This window comes from Piliocolobus tephrosceles, chromosome 15 (assembly GCF_002776525.5).
Source record: "Piliocolobus tephrosceles isolate RC106 chromosome 15, ASM277652v3, whole genome shotgun sequence".
Lineage (NCBI taxonomy): Eukaryota > Metazoa > Chordata > Mammalia > Primates > Cercopithecidae > Piliocolobus > Piliocolobus tephrosceles.
In genome coordinates this window covers 36,806,396-36,829,326 of record NC_045448.1, presented here as the reverse complement: position 1 = coordinate 36,829,326, position 22,931 = coordinate 36,806,396, and the positions used below count along the sequence as shown (strand labels likewise).

At 46.3% G+C, this 22,931-nt stretch overlaps 1 protein-coding gene across 4 annotated transcripts in view; it reads right to left on the bottom strand.

Moving 5' to 3' along the window:
* Positions 1-22,931, bottom strand: part of VIT (vitrin) — a 125,694-nt gene that overhangs the window by 2,584 nt on the left and 100,179 nt on the right. For 3 of the 4 annotated variants that reach the window (XM_026454757.1, XM_026454759.1, XM_026454760.1), the window contains 3 exons: positions 10,822-10,925; positions 6,515-6,741; positions 3,216-3,729 (listed from right to left, as the gene is read on the bottom strand). In XM_026454757.1, the coding sequence (XP_026310542.1) occupies positions 3,216-3,729; positions 6,515-6,741; positions 10,822-10,925 (845 nt within the window). The remainder of the gene's footprint in view (positions 1-3,215; positions 3,730-6,514; positions 6,742-10,821; positions 10,926-22,931) is intronic. The other variant, XM_026454758.1, reaches the window with a different exon arrangement.

Sequence of the window (22,931 nt, the reverse complement as noted above, 5' to 3'; positions counted from 1 at the left end):
TGCTTTTTGATTGTGGTCCATTAAATTGCATTTAAGCTGCCAGTCCCCTTTCTCACCTCTCCAGTTTAATTTCTCGGAATATTGTCTAGATTAGAAGGAGCCAGCTTTGGGCTTTAAAGTGCTGCCAGGTGTCAGTGAGAACAGCTTTGCTGCAGAGCTGGGTTTAGACAGTCTAAGCCCTCCTTCCTGCTCAAAGATAGAGAGGTTGCCCTTAAATAAAAACAACACAAACAGTATTAGAAATTTAGCTCTCCAGGCCGGGTGTGGTGGCTCACACCTGTAATCCCAGCACTTTGGGAGGCAAAGGCAGGTGGATCACCTGAGATCAGGAGTTCAAGACCAGCCTAGCCAACATGGTGAAACCCTGTCTCCTCTAAAAATACAAAAAAAAATTAGCTGGGTGTGGTGGCAGGTGCCTGTAATCCCAGCTACTCGGGAGACTGAGGCAGGAGAATCGCTTGAACCCGGGAGATGGCGGTTGCAATGAGCCAAGATTGTGCCATTGCACTCCAGCCTGGGCAACGAGAGTGAAACTCCGTCTCAAAAAAAAAAAAAAAAAAAAAAGAAAGAAAAGAAATTTAGCTTTCCAGATCCCAAGTCCACTCTTGTTGTAGAGAATCTCCTACTGGCAATTCTAACAGATGGTCACCCAGCCTTGACTTGGATACTCCCAGGAACACAATGCTCATTACATTTTCAGACAAATCTCAGCATTAGGCTGAGTAAGAATCTGCCTCCAGGTAATTTGTATCTTTTGGTCCTAGTTATTAAAGCTGCCCTGAGAGCACCTCGGCCATTTCCCTCAGTCTTCATTTTTCCCGATGAATAGGCCAAGGATACCCTCTGGATGAGGCCCAAAAGACGTACATCTAGAAAAATAAGTGATGGTGTAGCTGAGCACAAACTGGGGACAGATGTTTGGAGAAAGCAGGAGAGCCTTGGGCTTGTAGTCAAAGCTGGGCCATCTGGCTCTGCCCATTCAATCTGGGAGTTCGGGCCGGTTGCTTCTGAGCCTTAATCCATCTTCACTCTGCTGACAGGAGCCTGGTGGACCTTGTGATTGTTGGCATGCAAGCCATCAGCCATCCCACAATTATGAGGGTGCCCTACAGCCTCCATAAAGGGTAAGTCACTGGGAAGACTGCCTGAACTTGGTATCTGGTTACTTTGGATTCTAGAAACCAGCATTGTTGATTCATTAAGGCTTGTTTTAGGAAGAAATGAAAGTAGCTTTCAACCATTCAGAAAATCCTGCAAAATAACTGAAGTTAAATGTAGGCACAGAAGCCAGGCGCAGTGGCTCATGCCTGTGATCCCAGCACTTCGGGAGGCTGAGGTAGGTGGATGGCAACAGGTCAGGGGTTCAAGAAAAGCCTAGCCAACATGGTGAAACCCCGTCTCTACTAAAAATACAAAAATTTAGCTGGACGTGGTGGTGCCTGCCTGTAATCCCAGCTACTCAGGAGGCTGAGGTGGGAGAATCACTTGAACTTGGGAGGCGGAGGTTGCAGTGAGCAGAGATCGTGCTACTGCACTCCAGCCTGGGCGACAGAGCGAGACACTGCCTAAAAAAAAAAAATGTAGGCACAGAAGAAGCAGCAACAACCACAGCACTGAGTTGTGTATGCTCATATTGATCTCCAGGGCATTGGTGTTCAGTGACTACTTGGTTTACTTTTATTATTATTACTATTATTATTATCACTTGGGGTTTTCTCCAGGTTGTTTATATTCTTGATAACTAATGACATTTTTCAGAACAGTGATTATACATAAATTCTGCAATAAAACATAAATGTGGCTGATTTTCTAAACATTTACAGACAAATTTTGCTCATTTTTCATATTTTAAAACTTTGCTGCCCTCTTAGAAACTGGACATAGCTCTTAGAACATTTTTTTTTTTTTTTTTGAGACTTAGTTTTGCTCTTGTTGTACAGGCTGGTGTGCAATGATCTCGGCTCACCAGCAAACTCTGCCTCCCGGGTTCAAGCAATTCTCCTGCCTCAGCCTCCTGAGTAGCTGGGATTACAGGCATGTGCCTCCTGGCCTGGCTAATTTTGTATTTTTAGTAGAGACGGGGGTTCTCCATGTTGGTCAGGCTGGTCTCGAACTCCCAACCTCAGGTGATCCACCTGCCTCGGCCTCCCAAAGTGCTAGGATTATAGGCGTGAGCCACTGTGCCCGGCCTTTTTTTTTGAGACAGGATCTTGCTCTGTTGCCCAGGCTGGAGTCTGGTGGTGCAATCATAGATCACTGCAGCCTCCAACTCCAGGACTCAAGTAATCCTTTCACCTCAGTCTCCTGAGTAGCTGTGACAATAGGCGTGAACCACCACCCCTGGTCTCTTTAAATATTTTGAATTGAAATTCCTTTCAGGTTTCCCTGAAGCCCCCCCAAATCTGGTTAACAGTTGCTTACGGAAATAGTACTTGTCTTTAAAAACACTATTTTTCCTTAAAAGGCACTACTACCTTTAAAGGAATTAAAAGGTGAGTCGCTGGGCACAGTGACTCACGCCTGTTATTCTGGCACTTTGGGTGTCCAAGGCAGGAGGATCACCTGTCAGGAGTTCAAGAACAGCCTGCCAACATGGCAAAACCCCATCTCTACTAAAAATACAAAAATTAGCTGGGTGTGGTAGCAGGTGCCTGTAGTCCCAGCTACTTGGGAGGCTGAGGCAGGAGAATTGCTTGAACCCGGGAGGCAGAGGTTGCAGTGATCCGAGATGGCACCATTGCATTGCAGCCTGGACAACTGAGTGAGATTCTATCTCAAAATAAATAAATAAATAAAAGTTACAAAAACAATTTGGTGGTCTAGGTACCAGAACGATTTGACATATTCAATAGAGATGGAGGTTTGGTGTTTTTAACAGAGGTAAAGTGATGAGTCAAATTCCCTTTTAATGTATCATACTCTTGTGGGAAATGCTTCAGGGTGCAGGATGTAAAGGAAAGGGGTAATGTGCCCAGTTATCCACAGGCCGTGGGTTGGTAATGATACTTAGGAGACCACCTTGCTGCCCCGTCCTTGTTCCTTCTCCCTACTCAGAGGGGCTTTCTACCCCTAAAGCCCTCCCTGTGGCTTTGAACATTTGTATGAAGTCGTAGAAAAAACCAATGCATAAAAGGAAAATACCTTCCTTGTCCCACTGGCCCACCAAGCCCCAGAAAGCGGCCTCAGCACCAGGCTGCTTGGCAAGCCCAGCTTACCCTTCAGATGGGCAGCCATGGCTGGGATCCGGACGTCGTCGTAGGACCTCCCGTCAGTGATGAGGATCATTAACTTCCTCTTGTTGGGCTTGGACTTCTTGAAGAGCTGCTCCAGGGCGAAGTTGATGGCAGCTCCCGTGCTAGTGCCACCACTCCAGTAGCCCACCCTCTTGATGGCGTTGAGGATGTCGGGCTTGCTGCTGTACTGGTCGAACCCAAACTCCAGCCGCTGTTCGTAGGTGTACTGCACGGCCCCGATGCGCGTGTCTGTGTCGGAAATCTCAAACTCTTTGGTGAGGTTGGTCACAAACTGGAGAACAGTGCGGAAGTTGCCCGTCCCCACGCTGCTGGAGCCGTCGATGACGAAGCCAATGTCGGCCGAGTTCAAGCAGGTCTTGCTGCAGGCCAGGCGGTCGGTGTCACAGACCCGCTTCACTAGAGGCTGCAGGGTCTTGTGGAGGCCAAACCAGCTCTGCACGTGAAAGGAGTAGAAGCCGTTTGTTCTGCACACGGCCTGGAAGACAGAGGGGAGGGACCCGCGCCAGGTCAGGGTCAAATCCTCCAGTGTCACCGTTAGGCTTGATCCCCGGGGCAGGCAAAGAAGCAAGCAGGCCCTTGTTTTCTGTCCTAACCCTCCTACTGCGTTTTTCCACCTCGGTTCACCCAGCCGCCACTCACTGAGGCAAAGCCCCCGGTTTATCGCTGGGCTCAGTTCGACTTCCTCAGCTGGGTCCCTGCCTGTGTCAGTGGAAAACTGTCTCCTAAGCAAATTCATAGGGAGATATTAAATCTCTGGTGTCAGTTTCACATGTATGCTTCTCCAGGCTCCTCCTTTGTACTGGCAGCCATAAGATTGGCATTGGTGGGCACCATGGCATGAGAGGACTAAAGAAAGCTTTTATTCCAATTGGGAAAAGAGATGACATACACAAGAAATCGCTATGGAAATGTCTCCAGAGCAGCCCTGTTCCAGGCGGGAAGGGATCCCACAGTTGCTGAATGACCACATTTAGGGCGCCCATCAGATGCTCTCGGAATGATTCTCTCATTAAATCCCCACCCTCACCCTCCAAGGTGGAATCATAACCCCCTGCCACGAAGGAACAAACCAAGCTATGAGGGGACTTCCCTGAGTCCCTGAGATTGGAACACAAATCTATCCACCTTCAGAACCAGACAGTCCTGCCTCCAGGCAAACGAACATTTATTTACCAGTGCCTGAGCTTATGCCAGAAAAAAATAAGGCAGCTGCAAATACACCTTGAGCAAACTGGTTGTTGCGCTCCTGGAAGTGGCATAGTGTTCCCAAGGCGTGGGGTTTCTTCCTTACCCCTGCCTCTGGGTCACAGAAAGAGTCAGACCAGATGACTACTGATAGCCTTGTATAATTAAAAGATTATTTTAGAAAAAGAGATTGCTTCAAACTTTCCTGGAAGATATTTTTCAAAAATTGATGTGTAAAAACCTAAATGGGGATCACAAAACTTTCCATGGAGCCGATGACACGTGAGGTAAGTGCTGAGCCTGAGCTGAATTCTGGCCAACAGATGGAGGGAGGGATTTCCACCAGGCAGTGAAGTCACAGCAGGAGACAGCGGCGGTGCTGGGTGTGGATGGGAGACCAGCTGACCAGAACATGGGGCTGTCGGGGGTCATAACAGATGGGCCAGGAGAGTGGGTTGGGACTGCACCCCAGAAGGCCTTGAGAACAATGGGTAGCAATGAAGGATTTGGAGCAAGGACCCCACAGGACTGGAGGAACCCATCAGAAATGTGAGTTGGGTTTCATTGTGAAATCTAAACTAACCTGGGGAGCACCAGGAGGGAGAAGGACCAGGTGCAGGGTATCAGCTTGAACTGGGGAGGGGGCGTCGGGCGAGGAAAAGAGGAGGGGGAGAGATCTGTGATGTGGGAGCTGATGAGGAGCTCTGGGGTGACACTGCCTCTGGGATGGGTGTGTGGTCATTCATGTGAAGTCCAGAGGAGGAAACAGTTTGGTGGGAAAGATGATGAACTCGGCTTGTTACAGGTGGGATTTAAGGTTCTGATAGGACATCAGGTGGAGAAAAGTCAGTCAGCTGGAAATGGATGGCTACAGAGCTCAAGAGATGAAGGTAGGGCCAGGCGCAGAGGCCCACACCTGTAATCCTAGCACTTTGGGAGGCCGAGGTGGGCGGATCAAGAGGTCAGGAGATAGAGACCACCCTGGCTAACATGGTGAAACCCCGTCTCTACTAAAAATACAAAAAAAAAAAAAGTAGTTGGGCATGGTGGTGGGCGCCTGTAGTCTAAGCTACTTGGGAGGCTGAGGCAGGAGAATTGCTTGAACCTGGGAGGTGGAGGTTGCAGTGAGCTGAGATCGCACCACTGCACTCCAGCTTGGGCGACAGAGTGAGACTCCGTCTGAAAAAAGAAAAAAAGAGATGAAGGTGGAAGCTGTGACCCTGGGAGGGATCCTGAAGGGAGAGGGCCTCTTAAAGAGGAGGGTGTAGACCTGGGGAGGTCAACATTGAGGGTAGAAAAAAGGCAAGAAGCAATGAAATAAGAGTCACAGAGCATCCTGGAAGTCCAGGGAGAAGGGCATTTCAAGGAGCAGAAAGTGGCCATCAGTTTGAGGTGGTGCAGGAGGTTAAGCCCTGCTGGCTCTGAACACATGGAATATTAAAGCCGGAAGGGCCTTAAAGAAAAACCTGTCCAAGGCTTTCTTTCTATTTTAAAGCTGGAGCCTTTTCTTTGGGGGAAGGTTTATGTGGTGGTCTATTGTACAAAACACACAACAGCTGAGCAGCTTTGGTGGCGTGAGTGAGGGAGGCCTTGCTCCACATCTCCTACTGGGCGTCTCCACAGAACCCAGGAGGAGCATCTGAAAACACGATCTCACTGCTGTGGTTCATTGCCTCCTTTCTCCGGTTTATCAGGTTGATGAATCGGCAATGTGTGTATACAGGAGAAAGTGTGTGCGTGTGTGTGGGAGAAAGAGTGTATGTTTGCTTCCATGTGTGTGTGAAGGCTCCCTGGGCTGCCGGGGTGAGACCCCCCTGTGGCTGTGGGAGGAGCACGGGAGAACCTAGCTGAGAATTCGAGGACACTGCTCCTCCACAGCTGCTGGTGGGTGTGGGGTTTTGCTTTGAGAGGGTAATTGCAGGTTGCGGATTGACCAGTCCCTCCCGGGAGGCCTTACTGCCTAGAAATGAGCTTCATGCACACTTAAAGGCATGGGAAAACCAGCGCAATGGCGTTACAACTTTTCAGAGTGTGGAAAATCCTGATGTTGGGTAGGTCTCTGGGCAGTCATCTACCTTGTTTGCAAAGTTGGGCTCCACCACATACTGCTTCTCATTTTCAGCAGCACCTTCAATGGTGATGAAGAAAATGTTGATTCCTGACTCTCTCGCAAGTCTTGAAGCCTCCTCCACTTTGTCTGTGGGCCAGCCATCCACCATCACCACCACCACGTTGGGAGCGCTGCTTCTGTTTCCATTGGCTTTGGAAAAGAAGTTCTTGGTCACAAAGGAGATGGCCCGGCCTGGAAGGAAAAGAAAATTCATGCTTGGAGTGATCATGCTGATTACAAGTACAGGAAGAGATCACAGCAGCACAAAGGTCCAGAAAAACACACCCATTCCCTCCCTAGTTTTTTGTTTTGTTTTGTTTTTTGTTTTGTTTTATTTTGTTTTTCTTTGAGACAGGGTCTTGCTCTGTCGCCCAGGCTGGAATGCGGTGGTGCAATCACAGCTCACTACAGCCTCAACCTCCTGAGCTTAATCAATCCTCCCACCTCAGCCTCCTGAGTAGATGGGACTACAGGCATGTGCCACTGTACCTGGTTAATTTTGTAATTTTTTTGTAGAAATGGGGTTTTGTCATGCTGCCTAGGCTGGTCTCAAACTTGTGGGCTCAAGTGATCCGCCCACCTCAGCCTCCCAAAGTGCTGAGATTACAGGCGTGAGCCACTGCACACAGTCTGTTTCTTTTTTAAAACCACTTCAACTATTTTCGTGTGTACAATTCAGTGGCATTAAGTACATTGACAATGCACAGCCATTACCACTGTCCATTCTGGTTTCATTTCAAGCCTTCAACCTGTAATTGTCTCTGCTTTGAAGAAAGTTTTAGGGACAGCAAGCAGATGAGAAAGACCTTTTTTTTTTTTTTTTCCTGAGACGGTCTTGCTGTCACCAGGCTGGAGTACAGTGGCATGATCTCGGCTCACTGCAACCTCCACCTCCCAGGTTCAAGCAATTCTGCTGCCTCAGCCTCCCAAGTAGCTGGGACTAGAGGCGTGTGCCACCACCCCCAGCTAGTTTTTGTATTTTTAGTAGAGATGGGGTTTTACCATGTTGGTCAGGATGGTCTCGATCTCTTGATCTCATGATCCACCCGCCTCGGTCTCCCAAAGTGCTGGGATTACAGGTGCGAACCACCACGCCCGGCCAAAGACTTTCATGAGAACAAAAGTGCCCCTTTTCTGCTGGACTCACGCTAAGCCCCTAAGCCAGCCCCATGTTGTTTCCAAGAGTGCAGGGTGGGAGGAGTTGACCTGGAGTGACAGTAGCCTCTTCTTGGCCCCCTGCAGCCTGGGGTGATCCTAAGGCTCCTGCTGGCTGTACAGGGCTGTGTTGTGGGGTCAGCAGTGTTTTCCTCCAGTTCCAGGCCAGGGGCACAGGTCTGGTTGGGCAGGGAAGAGTTGCACCCACTAGGAACTGACAGACTGTGTTCTAGCCCTGGCTGTGCTACTTGCTAGCTGTGTGGCCCTGAGTAGGTCACCCTATGTCTCTGGGCCTAAATTTCCATGACAGCAATCTACTTTGGCTGAGTGCAGCAGTCATGAAGCACTACGAAGCCTCCTGCCATGACTTTTCCAAGGGCATATTTCACACTGAGAAGGGCTTCAGGAAATTTTCAGAGTCAACTAGACAATGACCAATTGTCTCAGTTTGCCAGGACTTTCCCAGTTTTAGCACTGAAAACCCCAGGTTCTTCCGGGAAAACTGGGATGACTGTTCACCCTAGAGTCAGCATGACTGTATAGAGCAGGCAGAGCTCTTAACCTGGGCTCTGTGAACCCCAGGGCACTTGAAATTATACACAGTATTTCGTGTATATAAGTATCTGTCTGGATAGAAGGGCCATAGCTTTCATGGAATTCTCAAAGGAGTCTTCAATCTCCATAAATTTAAGAAGCACCTTCTTTAGACTTTAGGATTAGTAGTATTATACTCAATGCATTTCTGATTTTGGCCAGCATCCTGTCTCCACTAGCTGGTATTATCTTACTTATCAAATGAAAGCATCAAATGGTTACATATACAGATGCTGCAGAAATGTCTTGGAAAACCCATGTGAACTGGCTGCACAGAACCCAGTTGCTAAGGGGAAACCTTGGCTGCTAAGCATTGCTTTTATAGCCAATGGACAATTTTTCCCAAGGCACAAAGCACCCAGAAGTCCTCTCTGGCCTAATATTAGGCACCTATAGGCAGAGCACAAGATGCCGTGAGAAGATCCCCTCAACCCCACCTAACCTTATACCCCAAGGCCACGGTGTATAGTGCTCAACACACACTCCATCCACCTTCCAGTGGGTCTTGAAGATAGAGGCTGGAAATCAGAAAACTACATTTTCCAGACTTCCTTGCAGCTAGGGCTTTAGCTTTGTCTTAATTGCATGAACTGATGCACTTGCATGAGATTTATAAGATAAAAGTAAGGCAGAGGCTGTACTTTTGTTTATATTTCTGCTGACAAATATCTTTAGTATCTGACTTCTCTGGGATGCTGTCCACAGAGGTGCCTGGGCTTGGTTGCTAGCTTCAGTCAGTGGTGTGGGGTGGCAGGGTGTGGAGATCCATGTTGTGGGTGTGAATGGTGCAGGGAGGGCATGGTTCTGGAGCTGGCAGCTCTAGAAGAAGCTTCCTGATCTTTTGATCATGCTGGCTTCCTGGACAAAGCAGGTTTCTGAAGAGGCTGCCATGGCAGAATTCAGAAAGTGATTTCCTAATCTTGGAAGAAGGAGCAACTCCCTTGGAGGTCCTACTTCTGCAGGAAGCCTTCAGACATCATCTCTTAAAGCTCAGCCTACAGTCTGCTTCTTCAGTTCTTACAGTGACTTTCCAAACTACTTAATATCCTGAAATAAATACCTTTCTGTTGGAATCAGTTGAATGGATTCTGTTTTCAGAACCCAAACTCTGGACAATACAGAGGCAGAGTCAGAACATGTCATCCACTGAAAAAAGCATGCTGATTGGATTGAGACCCATTGCTAATCTCGTCAAGGAATGAGAGTGCCTTCTGATGTTTGTCTCACTGGGATTTTACTAATGTAAGCATTAAGTTAGAAACAAATCAGAAATCAACTCTGTCATGTGTGTGATGAAGGTAATACTGCTTTGGGGGCATGCAGAGTGACTTGGCTAGTGTTTATTTAGCATTGTTCAAAGGTGAAAAGCTCTGTATATGCTAGATACTAATGTTCTGGTCACTACAGAGACATACACTGAAGTGGGAAGGGAAATCATTAATCAGATGTACTATAACTCTGAGGATGCTCCCTCAAAGACAGCTCAATTCCCTGCATGTACTCTAAGCCAAGCAACTGTGGCTCATGTCTTCATTTCTTTGGATTTTGCTGACAGGAACACTTTCCCGGAGAGGTGGACAATCAGTCTCCCTCCAGCGCCCCCAAAGCCAATCTTTCATTTACAAATGAATACACTGGCACGGGCTCTTTGACAGTCTTTGAGCTTGGTTAGTGTGAAATTGTTTCCTAATGCCCAATCACCTCTGTATAAACATAAAATGGAATTTCTGGACATACCCCACTGAGGACTAGACCTTGGATTTCTGGTGAGCCCCCAAAGGCTCAGATATCATGGGAGACTCAGCTTGAAACAGAGAACATGTTTCTCTTTGCACAATCATCAGTAGTTGATTGGAACAAGATTCTCAAGGGGCACTGAGGGGCTTCCTTAACTGGTCACAAAATTTCATGAAACAGCTGATGACTTGTAGGCCAATAAAAAAATAGTCAGAACAGCAGACTTGCTTGCCCTGAGTAACGCTACCCCTTCCTGCAAACCAAGCATGCTGGGACTGTACAGGGTGTGTGTGTGTGAAAGATTCTTGTCCTCTGAAGCCATGATAACTTTAGAAAAGATACAGATGTTGCAGGAGTCATTTCTTTTTCTTTTTTTTTTTTTTTGAGATGGAGTCTCGCTCTGTCACCCAGGCGGGAGTGCAGTGGTACCATCTTGGCTCACTGCAACCTCTGCCTCTTCAAGTGATTCTCCCACCTCAGCCTCCCGAGTAGCTGGGATTACAGGCATGTGCCACCACCCCTAGCTAATTTTTGTATTTTTAGTAGAGAGAGGGTGTCACCATGTTGGCCAGGCTGATCTCAAATTCCTGACCTCAAGTGATCTGCTAGCTTCAACCTCCCAAAGTGCTGGGATAACAGGTGTGAACCACCACGCCTGACCAGAAGTTATTTCTTGACGGATTATTATTATTATTTTCTTCCTTTTATATACAATGGTTAGAAGACAATCACGTAGAAAGAGAACGATGGTAGCAAGACAGTAGAATTTGAATCTGGATCACATACCTACATTGGAAAGTCCTCCTCTCTGGGTGATTTTCTCTATGGCTGTCTTCAGGTCTCGAGAATTCATGTGTGTCTTGAGGTTAAAGTGGGTAGCAGGGTTGTCTCTGAAGAGTCAGAACCAGAAATACAAATTAGCTAGAAAGTTCTTACCTTTGGAGGAAGGCAGAGACCATGGTTGATTCTTTCATATACAAATAGAAGCCGCTTCGAAGCCTTCTGCTATGGCTTGTAAAATGTCCCATTGTGGACCGGTGTGTGTAGAGAAAAGGAGGCTATTTCAAGGCTCAGAAGGCGTGTGTTGCCTGTGCCATTTCCTGGCTGTGTGATCTTGAGGAGACAACTTCTCTGAGCTTCAGATTCCTCATGTAGATGAAAACATCATTATAACACCCATGTTGCTAATGAACGGGACTGTCGTCAAGTGGGATTTTGCAAATGTCAGGATCCCATCTGTGGAGTGCTCAGCGTTCTCAGCCTACCCCAGACCCTCCTCTCCAGAAAGAGAATCTCGTGGCTGTCAGCCACTCCCTGGGTTACCCTTAGCACTGGAAGTGCACGTGAATAGTGGTACCAAGGAGACCTCTCTATCTTTCTCATCCTGCAACTGGGTGACAATACTCAAAACTCATCTAGAAGGTCAACATCTATTTTGCTGAAGACTGAAAAAGATTAACTGGGGAGGAGTTGGAGTGAATTCAGTGGAAAAACACAATGAGAATCCCTCTCTAGAAATGAATCCCCACGAAGCGGCTGAGTGGAGGGTGTGGAGGCGTGCAGGAGGGTGGGTGTGTGTGCATCGCACCCAAGATGAAGTGTGAGATCACATCTCCCAAAGCGCTGACACTCAGCCACAGGCGGTGTTGACTTCGTAGGCGCGAGACCCGCGCAGCAACACAGGGCTCCACGCTCCAGAAGAGCCTCAGTCAGACAGGCCCATGCTTGGTATAACGCTCTGCTGCTGCTGTCTTGAAATTCTTCGTCATTTTTGAACAAGCTGCCCTGCACATTATGTAGTTGGTCCAGGCTAGAAGTTACTGTTATCTTTTTCCTTCCTTCTTTCCTTCTCTCCTTCCTCCCTCCCTCCCTCTCTTCCTCCCTTCCTCCCTTCCTCCCTTCCTTCCTTTTTTATGTGACAGAGTCTCGCTCTGTCTCCCAGGCTGGAGTGCAGTGGCTCGATCTCGGCTCACTGCAAGCTCCGCCTCCCGGGTTCACGCCATTTTCTTGCCTCAGCCTCCTGAGTAGCTGGGACTACAGGCGCCCGCCACCTCGCCCGGCTAACTTTTTGTATTTTTAGTAGAGCCGGGGTTTCACCGTGTTAGCCAGGATGGTTTCCATCTCCCAACCTCGTGATCCGCCCGCCTCGGCCTCCCAAAGTGCTGGGATTACAGGCGTGAGCCACTGCGCCCCCGCCTCTTTCTTTCTTTTCTTTTTTTTTTGACATGGAGTCTCATTCTGTCACCCAGACTCAAGTGCAGTGGCATGATCTTGGCTCACTGTAACCTCTGCCACCCAAGTTCAAGCGATTCTCCTGCCTCAGCCTCCCGAGTAGCTGGGATTACAGGCACCTGCCACCGTGCCTGGCTAATTTTTGTAGTTTTAGTAGAGACAGGGTTTCACCATCTTGGCCAGGCTGGTCTTGAACTCCTGACCTCATGATCCACCCACCTCGGCCTTCCAAAGTGCTGGGATTACAGGCATGAGCCACTGTCCACGGCCACTTTTTTTTTTTTTTTTTAGATGGAGTCTCGCTCTGTCTCCCAGGCTGGAGTGCACTGGCATGATCTTACTGGCATGATCTTTACTCACTGAAACCTCCACCTCCCAGGTTCAAGCCATTCTCCTGCCTCAGTCTCCCAAGTAGCTGGGACTACAGGTGTGTGTCACCACACCCAGCTAATTGTTGTATTTTTAGTAGAGATAGGGTTTTGCCATGTTGGCCAGGCTGGTCTCGAACTCCTGACCTCAGGTGATTTGCCTACCTCGGCCTCCCAAAGCGCTGGAATTACAGGCATGAGCCACCGTGCCTGGCCGTAGGGGTTACTAAGTTTTCAAGAAGGAGAAGACTTTTTTTTTTTTTCTTTTTCAGAGACAGGGTTTCATTCTGTTGCTCAGCCTGGAGTGCAGTGGCCCCATCTTGGCTCACTGCAGCCTCAACTTCCTGGGCTCAAGCAAACCTCCCACCTCAGCCTCCCAAGTAGGTGAGACCACAGGTGCACGCCACCATGCCCAGCAAATTTTTTCATTTTTTGTAAAGACAAAGTATTGCTGTGTTGCCCCTGGCTGGTCTTAAATTCGTGGACTCAAGCAGCTTATTGTCCTGTTTTGGCCTCCCAAAGTGCCAAGATTACAGGTGTGAGCCACCATGCCTGGCCAAGAAAACTTTTTAAAGTAGCCTTTCTACAAACACCAGAAGTGGATCCAGGAAGAAGTGTATGTGGGCAGTTTCAGGTGGGAACCTCGAGGTGGCTGACCATGGGTGGATTCTTAGTGAGTCCTTGGGGACCGGGACAAGTGGTGCAGTCACGAGGAAACCAGTCACCAGGACCTGGGAGAGAGGAGAAAGACTCTGCCTCCCTCCTTCCTTGCCTCCATCCCTATTCTTCAAACTCCTCTCTATCTCAAAATGATCTATGTTATACCCAGAAGGTGGCTTATCTATAAGGCAAGAGATGAAAAACTTAGAAAGAGCAGCCACCTTCAGGGAAGACAGGAAATTTAAAGCAAGTTTAACCAAGTGGGGCACTGGGGCAAAACCCAAATAGATGAAATTTCACCAGAAGAAAACCAAGTTCTATGGTTGAAACTAAACAGAAACAACAACACAGCAATCAGTAGAATGGGGCAATGTGGGTGTTGAGCTGGGCGTGGCCTTCCTATCAACCTACAGTGTGAAGCGTCTTGATCTGTGGCTGAAGTCACAAATTCTGGGAGGAAGAGTCACACAGAGGAGGAGCACTGTGGCTTTCACTCTGTATTATTCCCCTCAGGTTCTAGGGCTTATGGGTTTTTTTAAAAAATTTTTATTTATTTATTTATTTTCGAGATGGAGTCTTGCTCTGTTGCCCAGGCTAGAGTGCAGTGGCTCAATCTTGGTTCACTGCAACCTCTGCCTCCCAGGTTTAAGCAATTCTCCTGCCTCAGCCTCTGGAGTAGCTGGGATTACATGCGCCTGCCACCATGCCTGGCCTGGCTAATTGGTTTTTTTTTTTTTTTGTATTTTTAATAGAGATGGGGTTTTACCATGTTGGCCAGGCTTGTCTCGAACTCCTGACCTTGTGATCCATCTGCCTTGGCCTCCCAAAGTGTTGGGATTACAGGCATGAGCCACTGTACCTGGCTGGGTTTATATTTTTACAAAGCAATTTTAGTAAATGTTATCTATGTACACTTTTCCTTAGAGAGCCCATCGGCTCCCATCCCTCAGGTCCTGGCCATTCCTCTATATACACTCATTTGCTTTTATTCCCTCCCCTGTATGTCTACTGTGACACCGGGAGTGCCGGCCCCCATGCTTCTGGCTGCCTCTAAGAATCCCTGTGTTGGTCTCTGCAGTATTAGTTCTGTGGCCATCTGCTAGAGGACCCTTTGGTCCTCAGTTCTGCCCACACAATTTCCCTGCTTGGAAATCATCGGAAGTTCCCATTGCTAAACCTGGTATTTTGGCTTTCAAAGCATCCATAATTTAATCTCCAACTATCATGTTAAGGATGTTCTCTTTCTTTTTCTCTCTTTCCCTTTCTTTTTCAGGATGTTCCGTATTCTAATCAAAATGAACTGTTCACCCTTTCCCACTTTTCTAGCTTTGTGCATTTGCTCACTTCTTCCCTCATCTGGAAAGCCCTAATCGTGCCCACCCTCCAAGCTCAGCGACCCCGTCTCCCTTACCCCCAGGCCCAGGTGACAATCTCTCTGCCTGACTCAGCTTTCTCTAACCAACACCTTGCATAATATGTGGCGCCTACAGGTACTCATTTAACAGCATGAACATTTCTTTGTTCTATTTCTGTGCATTTCTCAACCTCTACACTTTGGTGTTCCCTAGGGTGTAGCCCCATCATGCATCTCTTCTTAGCTTATGCACGTCCCTGGGAGATTTCATCAACTCCCAGGACTCAGACACCATTCATATGCCAAAAGCTGTCTGTGCCCTGGTTGGTCCCCTTTCTTGAACCTGACACATACATAAAATGGCTTCCATAGATATTTCCAAACCTGAAGTCATTTATCTTCCAAGCCTGATCCACCCAACCACCCATCTCCCCATCTGCCTTCCTCTCTGACTCACTCAGTCACCCAGCAGTGTGCGTTCCTGACACTCTCCTCATCAAATACCACGTCTTGTCAGACCTGCCTCTAAATATCTCTCATATTTCTCCCATCCTTTCCATCCCCAAGTTTGGGCTTTCATCTCTTTCCTGCATATTGCCAGAGTTTCCTACCTGGTCTTAACCAGGGCAGCTTCTGCAGTGGATATTTTATCCAATTGGCTCTAAGTGTTTCATAGAAGCAGATTAAGAAGTTATAATGCCTCTTCCAAGAGGTCTAATTGTGTACAGTATTTGTGATTTTGTGATCTTCGTCTTAAGAGGGCCCCCAAACTGTATAAGCTTCAGAGTCCTTAAAGTCTGGATCTTCCCCTAGTGACCAAGGGTTATCAACATTTTAGAGCCAAAAAAAAAAAAAAAAAAAAAAGTGTTGAAACAACAACAAAAAATTGGCTACAAAATGAAAAATTGCAAAATTGACACTGACAATAATATATATGTAATTGCCCATCAAACATAACATTTATAAACTTTTTACATTAATTATAATGTAAATCATTAATAGTGAAATTTTTAATGTATGAAAACTGAATTACATTTGAAAATGATTTGTGAGCTAGATTTTCTCACTTTGCACGATTTCCTGAGGGTGTCTGGTGACTGTCAAGAAATAATATCCAATCACAAATTAAATGTTGCTCATCAACACATAATTTAAAAAGCAAAAATATAAAGGTTCCTTTCAAAAGTTTTTACAGGCCAGGCATGGTGGCTCACACCTGTAATCCTAGCACTTTGAGAGGCCAAGACAGGAGGATCCCATGAGCCCAGGAGTTGGAGATCAGCCTGGGCAAACCAACAAAAAAAAAAACAAACAAACTAAAAAAAAAAAAAGTTTTTACAGAAAAAAGTATTTAATGTTGAACCTCTTCATTTAGTCATGTTCATGATATTCTTAATATTGATCATTAAGGTGCTGTCTTGATGTTGATCACTTTGTAGAGCAATTGTCGATTCCCTGTCTCTTTCTCAGACCACATACACAGCTGAGTCTTGTTATTCTTGGCAGTTGTGTTCTATAAAGTTGCAGTTGCCATGAGCACCGAATTCGCAAGTACTGAGCCGTTCCTCACAATGGAAATACAGGGTTTGGTTCCTGGGAGCCTCTGGTCACAACATTGTCATCAACAGAACAATACATAACCTTGTTTTACATGTGTTTTTCTTTGAAGACATTGAATTTAATATATGCTTCTTACAAATAATTAATTATATGCAGTATATCTTTATAACAAGATATTTGCTGAGAAGGGTTTACCATTTTCCTGAATTTGGATAACATGACCATAAATTTCTTTGGCTTTTAGCCGTACAACAATGCTATCCACTATGTTTTTTTTTTTTTTTATTTAAATCAGTCATCATCTCATGAATTCGTAAGTTTAGCCTCTTTTCCATAGCTTCATCACACCCTTTAGATGTTATTTCAGTACTTTCTGGGGTGGACTCATATACAGACTAGCAAATTTCCTCTTCTTTTTCTGAATATACCAAATTATTGATTCATTAACATTGAACTCACAACCAAGAGCACTGTCACTCATGTCTGAACAAAGCTAATTGAACACACTTGTTTTCTCTGCAAGCCACAAACCAGCTTCTTGCACTTAAGAAAGCTAGATAGCATTTTAGCACTACATTTGGAGTCCATTTTAAATAGCAAAATCACCAAAGACAAGCACAAAAATGCAAAAAATGTGGCACTTAAAAGACTGCAAAAAGGACACTTGAAGAGAGTTGAAACAAGAAGGCGTAGTGGGCTGGGCGCGGTGGCTCACGTCTGTAATCCCAGCACTTTAGAGGGCCGAGGTGGGTGGATCACCTGAGGTCAGGAGTTTGAGACCAGCCTGATAATATGCGGAAACCCCGTCTGTACTAAAAATACAAAAAAATTATCCGGGCGTGGTGGCACATGCCTGTAATCCCAGCTACTCAGAAGGCTAAGACAGGAGAATCGCTTGAACCCGGGAAGTGGAGGTTACAGTGAGCCAAGATCATGCCAGGGCAACAAGATCCAGCCTGGGCAACAAGAGTGAAACTCTGTCTCAAAAAATAAAATAAAATAAAACAAAATAAATAAAATAAAATAAAATAAAATAAAATAAAATAAAATAAATAAAATGAAGGCAGAGTGTTGTTTGACCTTAGCTGGGAAGATGTGCATCAGGTGACTCCATTTTTTCCCCCCACTTATATACATATCCAATAAATGACTGCAAAAGTTCCTGGAGTTACAGATTTGAGGTTACAAATAAATTTAAATTTTAAGGAGTAGGCAAATTTGCAAATACAGAATCCAGAGATCATGAGGATCGACTGTAACCTATTGAGAACAAGCACTTTCTCCTAGCTTCCAATCCCTAGTGCCTGGCATCCAGGAGGTAATAAATAGGTAATTGTGGAATACACAAATGGAAGAAAGGAAGCTCAAATGTTCTCTCTTCTCTCTGTTCATCCCCAGTGGAAGTGAACACTCTACCTCTGAGCTCCACATTGACCACCCCTTGCTTTTATTACATCCTAGATGATGAATCCATCTTCAGAAGCATACAGACGAGCTACTCATATAATGAATGAATAGCTGCTTCTAATGTTTTAAATGGTATTTCTTTTAAAGAAATTGCCTCCCTGGCTGGATTGTGAGGTCCTAAACTACAGAACCTCTATCACATTTATTTATTTAAATAGAATGAAAGGTTGCATCAGAGGACCTCTGAAACCCTTTCTGATTGCTAAAATTATAATTAGGGGCAAAGGCATGGAGCCCATCCACCAAGGGAATTAAAGGCAAATGTAATCAAACCACTTAGATGAATTTTTCATCAGCTCCTCCACAAATGACCGAGGGCTCAGTACATGGCAAACACTTAATAAATATTTGTTAAATTGTACTCTAATCATAATAATGAATAATAAATCATTCATCTGCAGTCTGTGGCAGGTCTCAGGACCAGAGTATATGTGTTCTTTTCCCAGATTTATAGGCTGATGGCCTGATTAGCCTGGCTACTCTTCAGATTTGGAGACTATTTTAAAAGTTCAAAGATGTATGCCACTAAGTTTTTACGCAAACAATCTTTTAATTTGTAATTTTATTACAGGTTCTTATTAAATGCAAACACAAAATATTTTTCTAGGGAATATCAAAGATTTCCTTTGAAAATAAGAGAAGAAAATGTAGAGGTTGATAGCTGAAAGAGAAAATTTAGCTTGTTCTGTGTTTGGAGGAAGACCTAGGATTAATGAAAGGCATGAGAGGAAGCCAGAAGTTGGCTGTGCCTAGAAAGGAGGAATTTGTGGTCATAGTAAATGGCTACCCTACAAGGGTTTAAGAAGCAAACAAACACCTGTCAGAAATGGGCACAGGTGTTTGATTCTTAGGAAGGCTTGAGGGCTAGGGACAGGGAAATTGGATGGATCATCAGTGTTTCCAGACCTACCTGATGATAAAACTCACCTAAGGCACTTATTAAACTATATAGGTTACCAGTCCTCTCCTTGAAAGAAAATCCACGGGGCTGGGAGATCCAGGTGATTCTTATTCTCAGGAAAGTTTGTAAAGCTCTGGATTCTAGAAGCCTTCTGAGGCCCTTTCAGTCCGAAAGCACCTATTCTGTTTCAGCCCTGGGGTCTACTGGTTTACCCCATGACAAACTGAGTCACACAGAATGAGTCTCTCAAATGGATTTTTACACCAGTAGAGAAATAGTAACGAATCATAATTCCCTCCAAGAAGAACTTTTCTGAACTATTTTCTCAAACGAGGCATCAACTTAAGGTTACAATCAAATAACATAACTATTTAGCCTTTTAATTGTTTTACTAGCTAATATGTGATGCTTTATGGACTTAGTCAATGAGATGGACCATGCCTGTAAGATCAGGAGGATGTATCAGGTCACACGCCAGGGGCTGCAGACTTGTCCCTTGAGGGTATTACCTGGCTCAGATGGACAATCATTCTGCCCGCATCCTCCCAGACAGCTATGAGCTCTGCTGGAGCAGCTATGACCAGCCCAGGGTGCAGTGGTCTGGGCCAATCTGCTGAGGGCCTTTGTACAACTAGCCCTCGATGAATGGGAACTGGTCTTTTCCACATTTCCCAGCATCAGAAAAGGGGGAGCAGGGTCTTATAATCAAATTTCATTTTTAAGTGAGTGTTTTTTTTTTTTTTTCTGCAATAACTATGAGAATTCCACTCGTCTACTAAAAAGGGTAGAAAATTGAGCTGCATGAACCTGTTCCTGCTGGAGTAAATGTGAATCACGTGCAATCTGCTGATCCGAGAGCCACTCCCAAACAAACTGGCTCACCAGCTGCTAATCTGCAACCACATCACAAGGCTCCGTGAGTGCTGGGGAAGTGGGGCATCTTGGCAACAGAGCTTCCCAAGCTCAGATGTGCATCTGATCACCTGGGGATCTTGTTAAAATGTAGAGGCTGACTCTGTAGAACCCGAGTGAGGTCCGAGGTTCTGCATTTCTAACAGCCTCCCAGATGATACTGTGGATCACACTTGGAGTAGCAATGTCTTAGAGGATGCTTTAGTAATAACAATAATAGAAATCAGCAGTGGGGCTTCCAGTGATAAGAGGAAGGGAAGAAAATAAATAAGAAGTCTAGAGAAGGGAAATGAAAGGCAGAGAAAGGGAGGAGGGTGGAGCTCTCGCAGCCCTCTGGACTGGCCACTGTGGGTGTCAGGGGGCGCTGGGGGACTGGGCTTCAATGGAGGACAGCACAGGCCCGTGGGAGTATTCCGGCCTTTAATCTGGCCGCAGCAGAGAATCAGCTGGGGAACTTGAAGAAATAATGATACCTGGGCTCCACACTCAGAAAATCTGATTTAACTGATGTGAAGTTTGATCTGGGCGTCTGGAGTTCTAGGAGCTCCCAGGTGGTTCTGTTGGGCATCAGGGTGGCCATCTGCTTCTCTGGGGGGAGACTGATCTCAGGGACCCCAGATAAACCCAGTGGATGTGTGAGGAGAACTGAAAGGGGAAGGGTGGAAGTCAAGCGCAGTCGTTTGTATGTGCCTCCAGGAGCCCTGCATGATAGGGAAGAAAAAGCATAGGAGGAAGAAGAAAAACCTCAGAATCTTATGATTCTTGGGCAAATTGTATTCACAGCTCACTTGGCCTTGAGACTCTGTTCCTGAGGAGTGTGGCTTGTGGGCCTCGCCTTTCTGTCTCTCAGAGAGGAGAGAAGTGGCATGGGAGGGTCTTTGCAAGGGGCACTAGGCCCTGGAAAATCAGGCCAGGCAGGTGACAGGGAGCTGTTCTGAGATCTTGAGAATTACAGATTAAAATACCAACTTCTGGGCCTCATCCCCTTGCCAGATTCTGGTTTAATAGGTCTGAGGCGGGACCCGGGCATCAGCATTTTAAAAAGCTCCCCAGGTAATGCCAACGTGAAGTCAAGGCCCAGACAGCCCCTTCCTGCTCTGAAGTCCGAGGGTGGGTGCTGTGATTCACCTCTGCCAGCCCCCATCCCAGCTGCATTTCATGCCCCAGCCCGTCCCACTCCCCCTCTCTTTTTTTTGGCTGCAGACTCAGAGAATGAGACAGACCGATCCTCGTTGCCAGTTATATTAGCTACCGATTGCTGTTGTAACAAATGATCATAAACTTGCTGGCTTAAACAATACACACTTAGTTGAGAGTTCTGGAGGCCCCAAGTCTGACATGGGTCTCCACGGCTGAAAGCAAGGTATGGGCAGAGCTGTGCCCCTCTCTAGAGGCTCCAGGGAGACTACGTTTCCTGGTGTTTCCCAGCTTCTAGAGGATGCCTTCACTTCTTGCTCACGGCCCTTTCCTCCATCTTTAAAGCCAGCAGTGTTACATCTTTCTGACTATGCTTCCATCGTCACACCTCCCTTTGACTGACAATAGCTGGGAAAGGTTCTCCACTTCTAAGGACTCGTGTGGCTACATTGCACCATCCCTATAACCCAGGAGAATCCCCCATCTCAGAGTTGTTAACTTTAACCACATCTGCAAAGTCCCTTCTGCTGGGTGAGGTAAAACATTCACTGGTTCCAGGGATTTGGACATTGACAACGTTCGGGTCATTATTTTGCCTAACATACCGGACATGGCATTTTGCTTCTTCCCCTCAACTCTGACTGTCCTGCACTTGGTGGCTCAGCCGACCTATGGAAGCTGCTCTGCCCAGCTGAATGCATGACCACGAGTCTTCAGTCCAGGAGCTGAAGTTGGGTGGGCTGAGAAGTGAGAAGACTAAGGAGATGCGGCCAATTCAGAGCCACTCGCTAAACCACAGGACAGCTATTATAGACTCATAAGCAAGGTAAGTCTATTTGATTTTCAAATGAAGAGAAACCCAACAGTTTCCTTCATCCCACAACTGTTTCCAATTTTGATATCCTAGGGTTGATTACAAAGAATGTGTGCAATTATGTTCCCTTTTTTGGAGGAGCCTGAAATGAAAGTGTAGTGAAGGTCTGGAAGACATTTAGCACCTGTGGGTCTGGGCTGCCGCTCAAATGCAAGGTGTTTGGCCAGGTGTTTGTTACTAGAGTTCACCTAATGGCTTGCCCTGACTGTTCTTTCATTGACTCTTTCCGTGTTCCTGTTGGTATTAGGTGCAATTATAAGCCTTTGGGTCGTATAATTTGAACTTAGAATTCATGTGCAAGACAGGGGCTTGATCCTTGGCCTTTTGTCCACAAACAATGTCTCAGTCTTTAGGAGGTGAAAAGTAGCAATTATCAGACATTTTCCTGGCAGATGAGTGGAATCTCTGCTTTCAAGACAATTTTGTTTGACATTTTAGGGATTAACCCAAGACTAATATTTGCCCTCTGCCCCAGTCATGCATTTAGCTGCGTGTTCTCGGGAACGTCAGTCAACCTCTCTGACTGTGCATCAGAAGCTGCCTCTATTCCTGGAGGCATGTGATGAGTGTGGTAGGAATGCTGTGATTGCTGCCAGGTTAACGTGATTGTGGGTTATGGGTCCTGCAGGTGGGGAACATGGGAGAGGGTGCTTGCCCAGTTCCACGGTGGTTGAGACTTCTGTTGGGCCCGGACCAGAGGTAGGAACTCAGCCAGTGCAAAGTGAAGTTATGGAGGAGCAGAAACCAAGAGCCTGGCAGAAGATGCTTGTCTGCTGAGAGAAGATCAGAATGGACAGGCAGAGAGGCGTAGAGATGCAGGCAGAGGTGGGGAAGGGGATAGCCAATGCTCGTCGGTCCTGTGAACACTCACCTTTCCATGAATCTCCCTTCACCTGGGCTACCTGGAGTGGTTTTCTGTTCCTTGTACCCAAAATGTCTTTGAGGAGATTGAGGAGTCAAGATGTGTTGCATTTTGTAAATGAGATCATTTTTATAGGTCTTATATTTTTCTTTACCTTTTTTCCAGTTAATATTTAGTATGAGTCTTTTAACTTCTAAATTTGTCTTTCAAGTTCTAAATTTTAAAGTCTAAATTCTGACTCAGCTCTCCTAAGGAAAACCCAGGGAAAGAATCTTCCAGGAAGCTGTGTGGACCAGGGGCAGTGGTAACGGAGGGGAGAGGGGAGGGAAGGAGCAGTTCTGAGCTCTGGAGCCCTCCTCCCTTGGCCAGGTCCTTCTCAACCTCAGTCTCTCCTTCCAGTGCTAGTTCTTGATAAGGCGGTCATTTCTTTGTAGGGCCTCATTTCCTCACTACAACACAAAGAGGCAGCATCAGGTGCTCTCAAGGCCTCAGGTCTGTGATTCCAAGAGCGCAGGGATGATTTTAAGGGGGAGGAAAGAGGGCGTTAGAATCTGGTGAGAACCCAAATC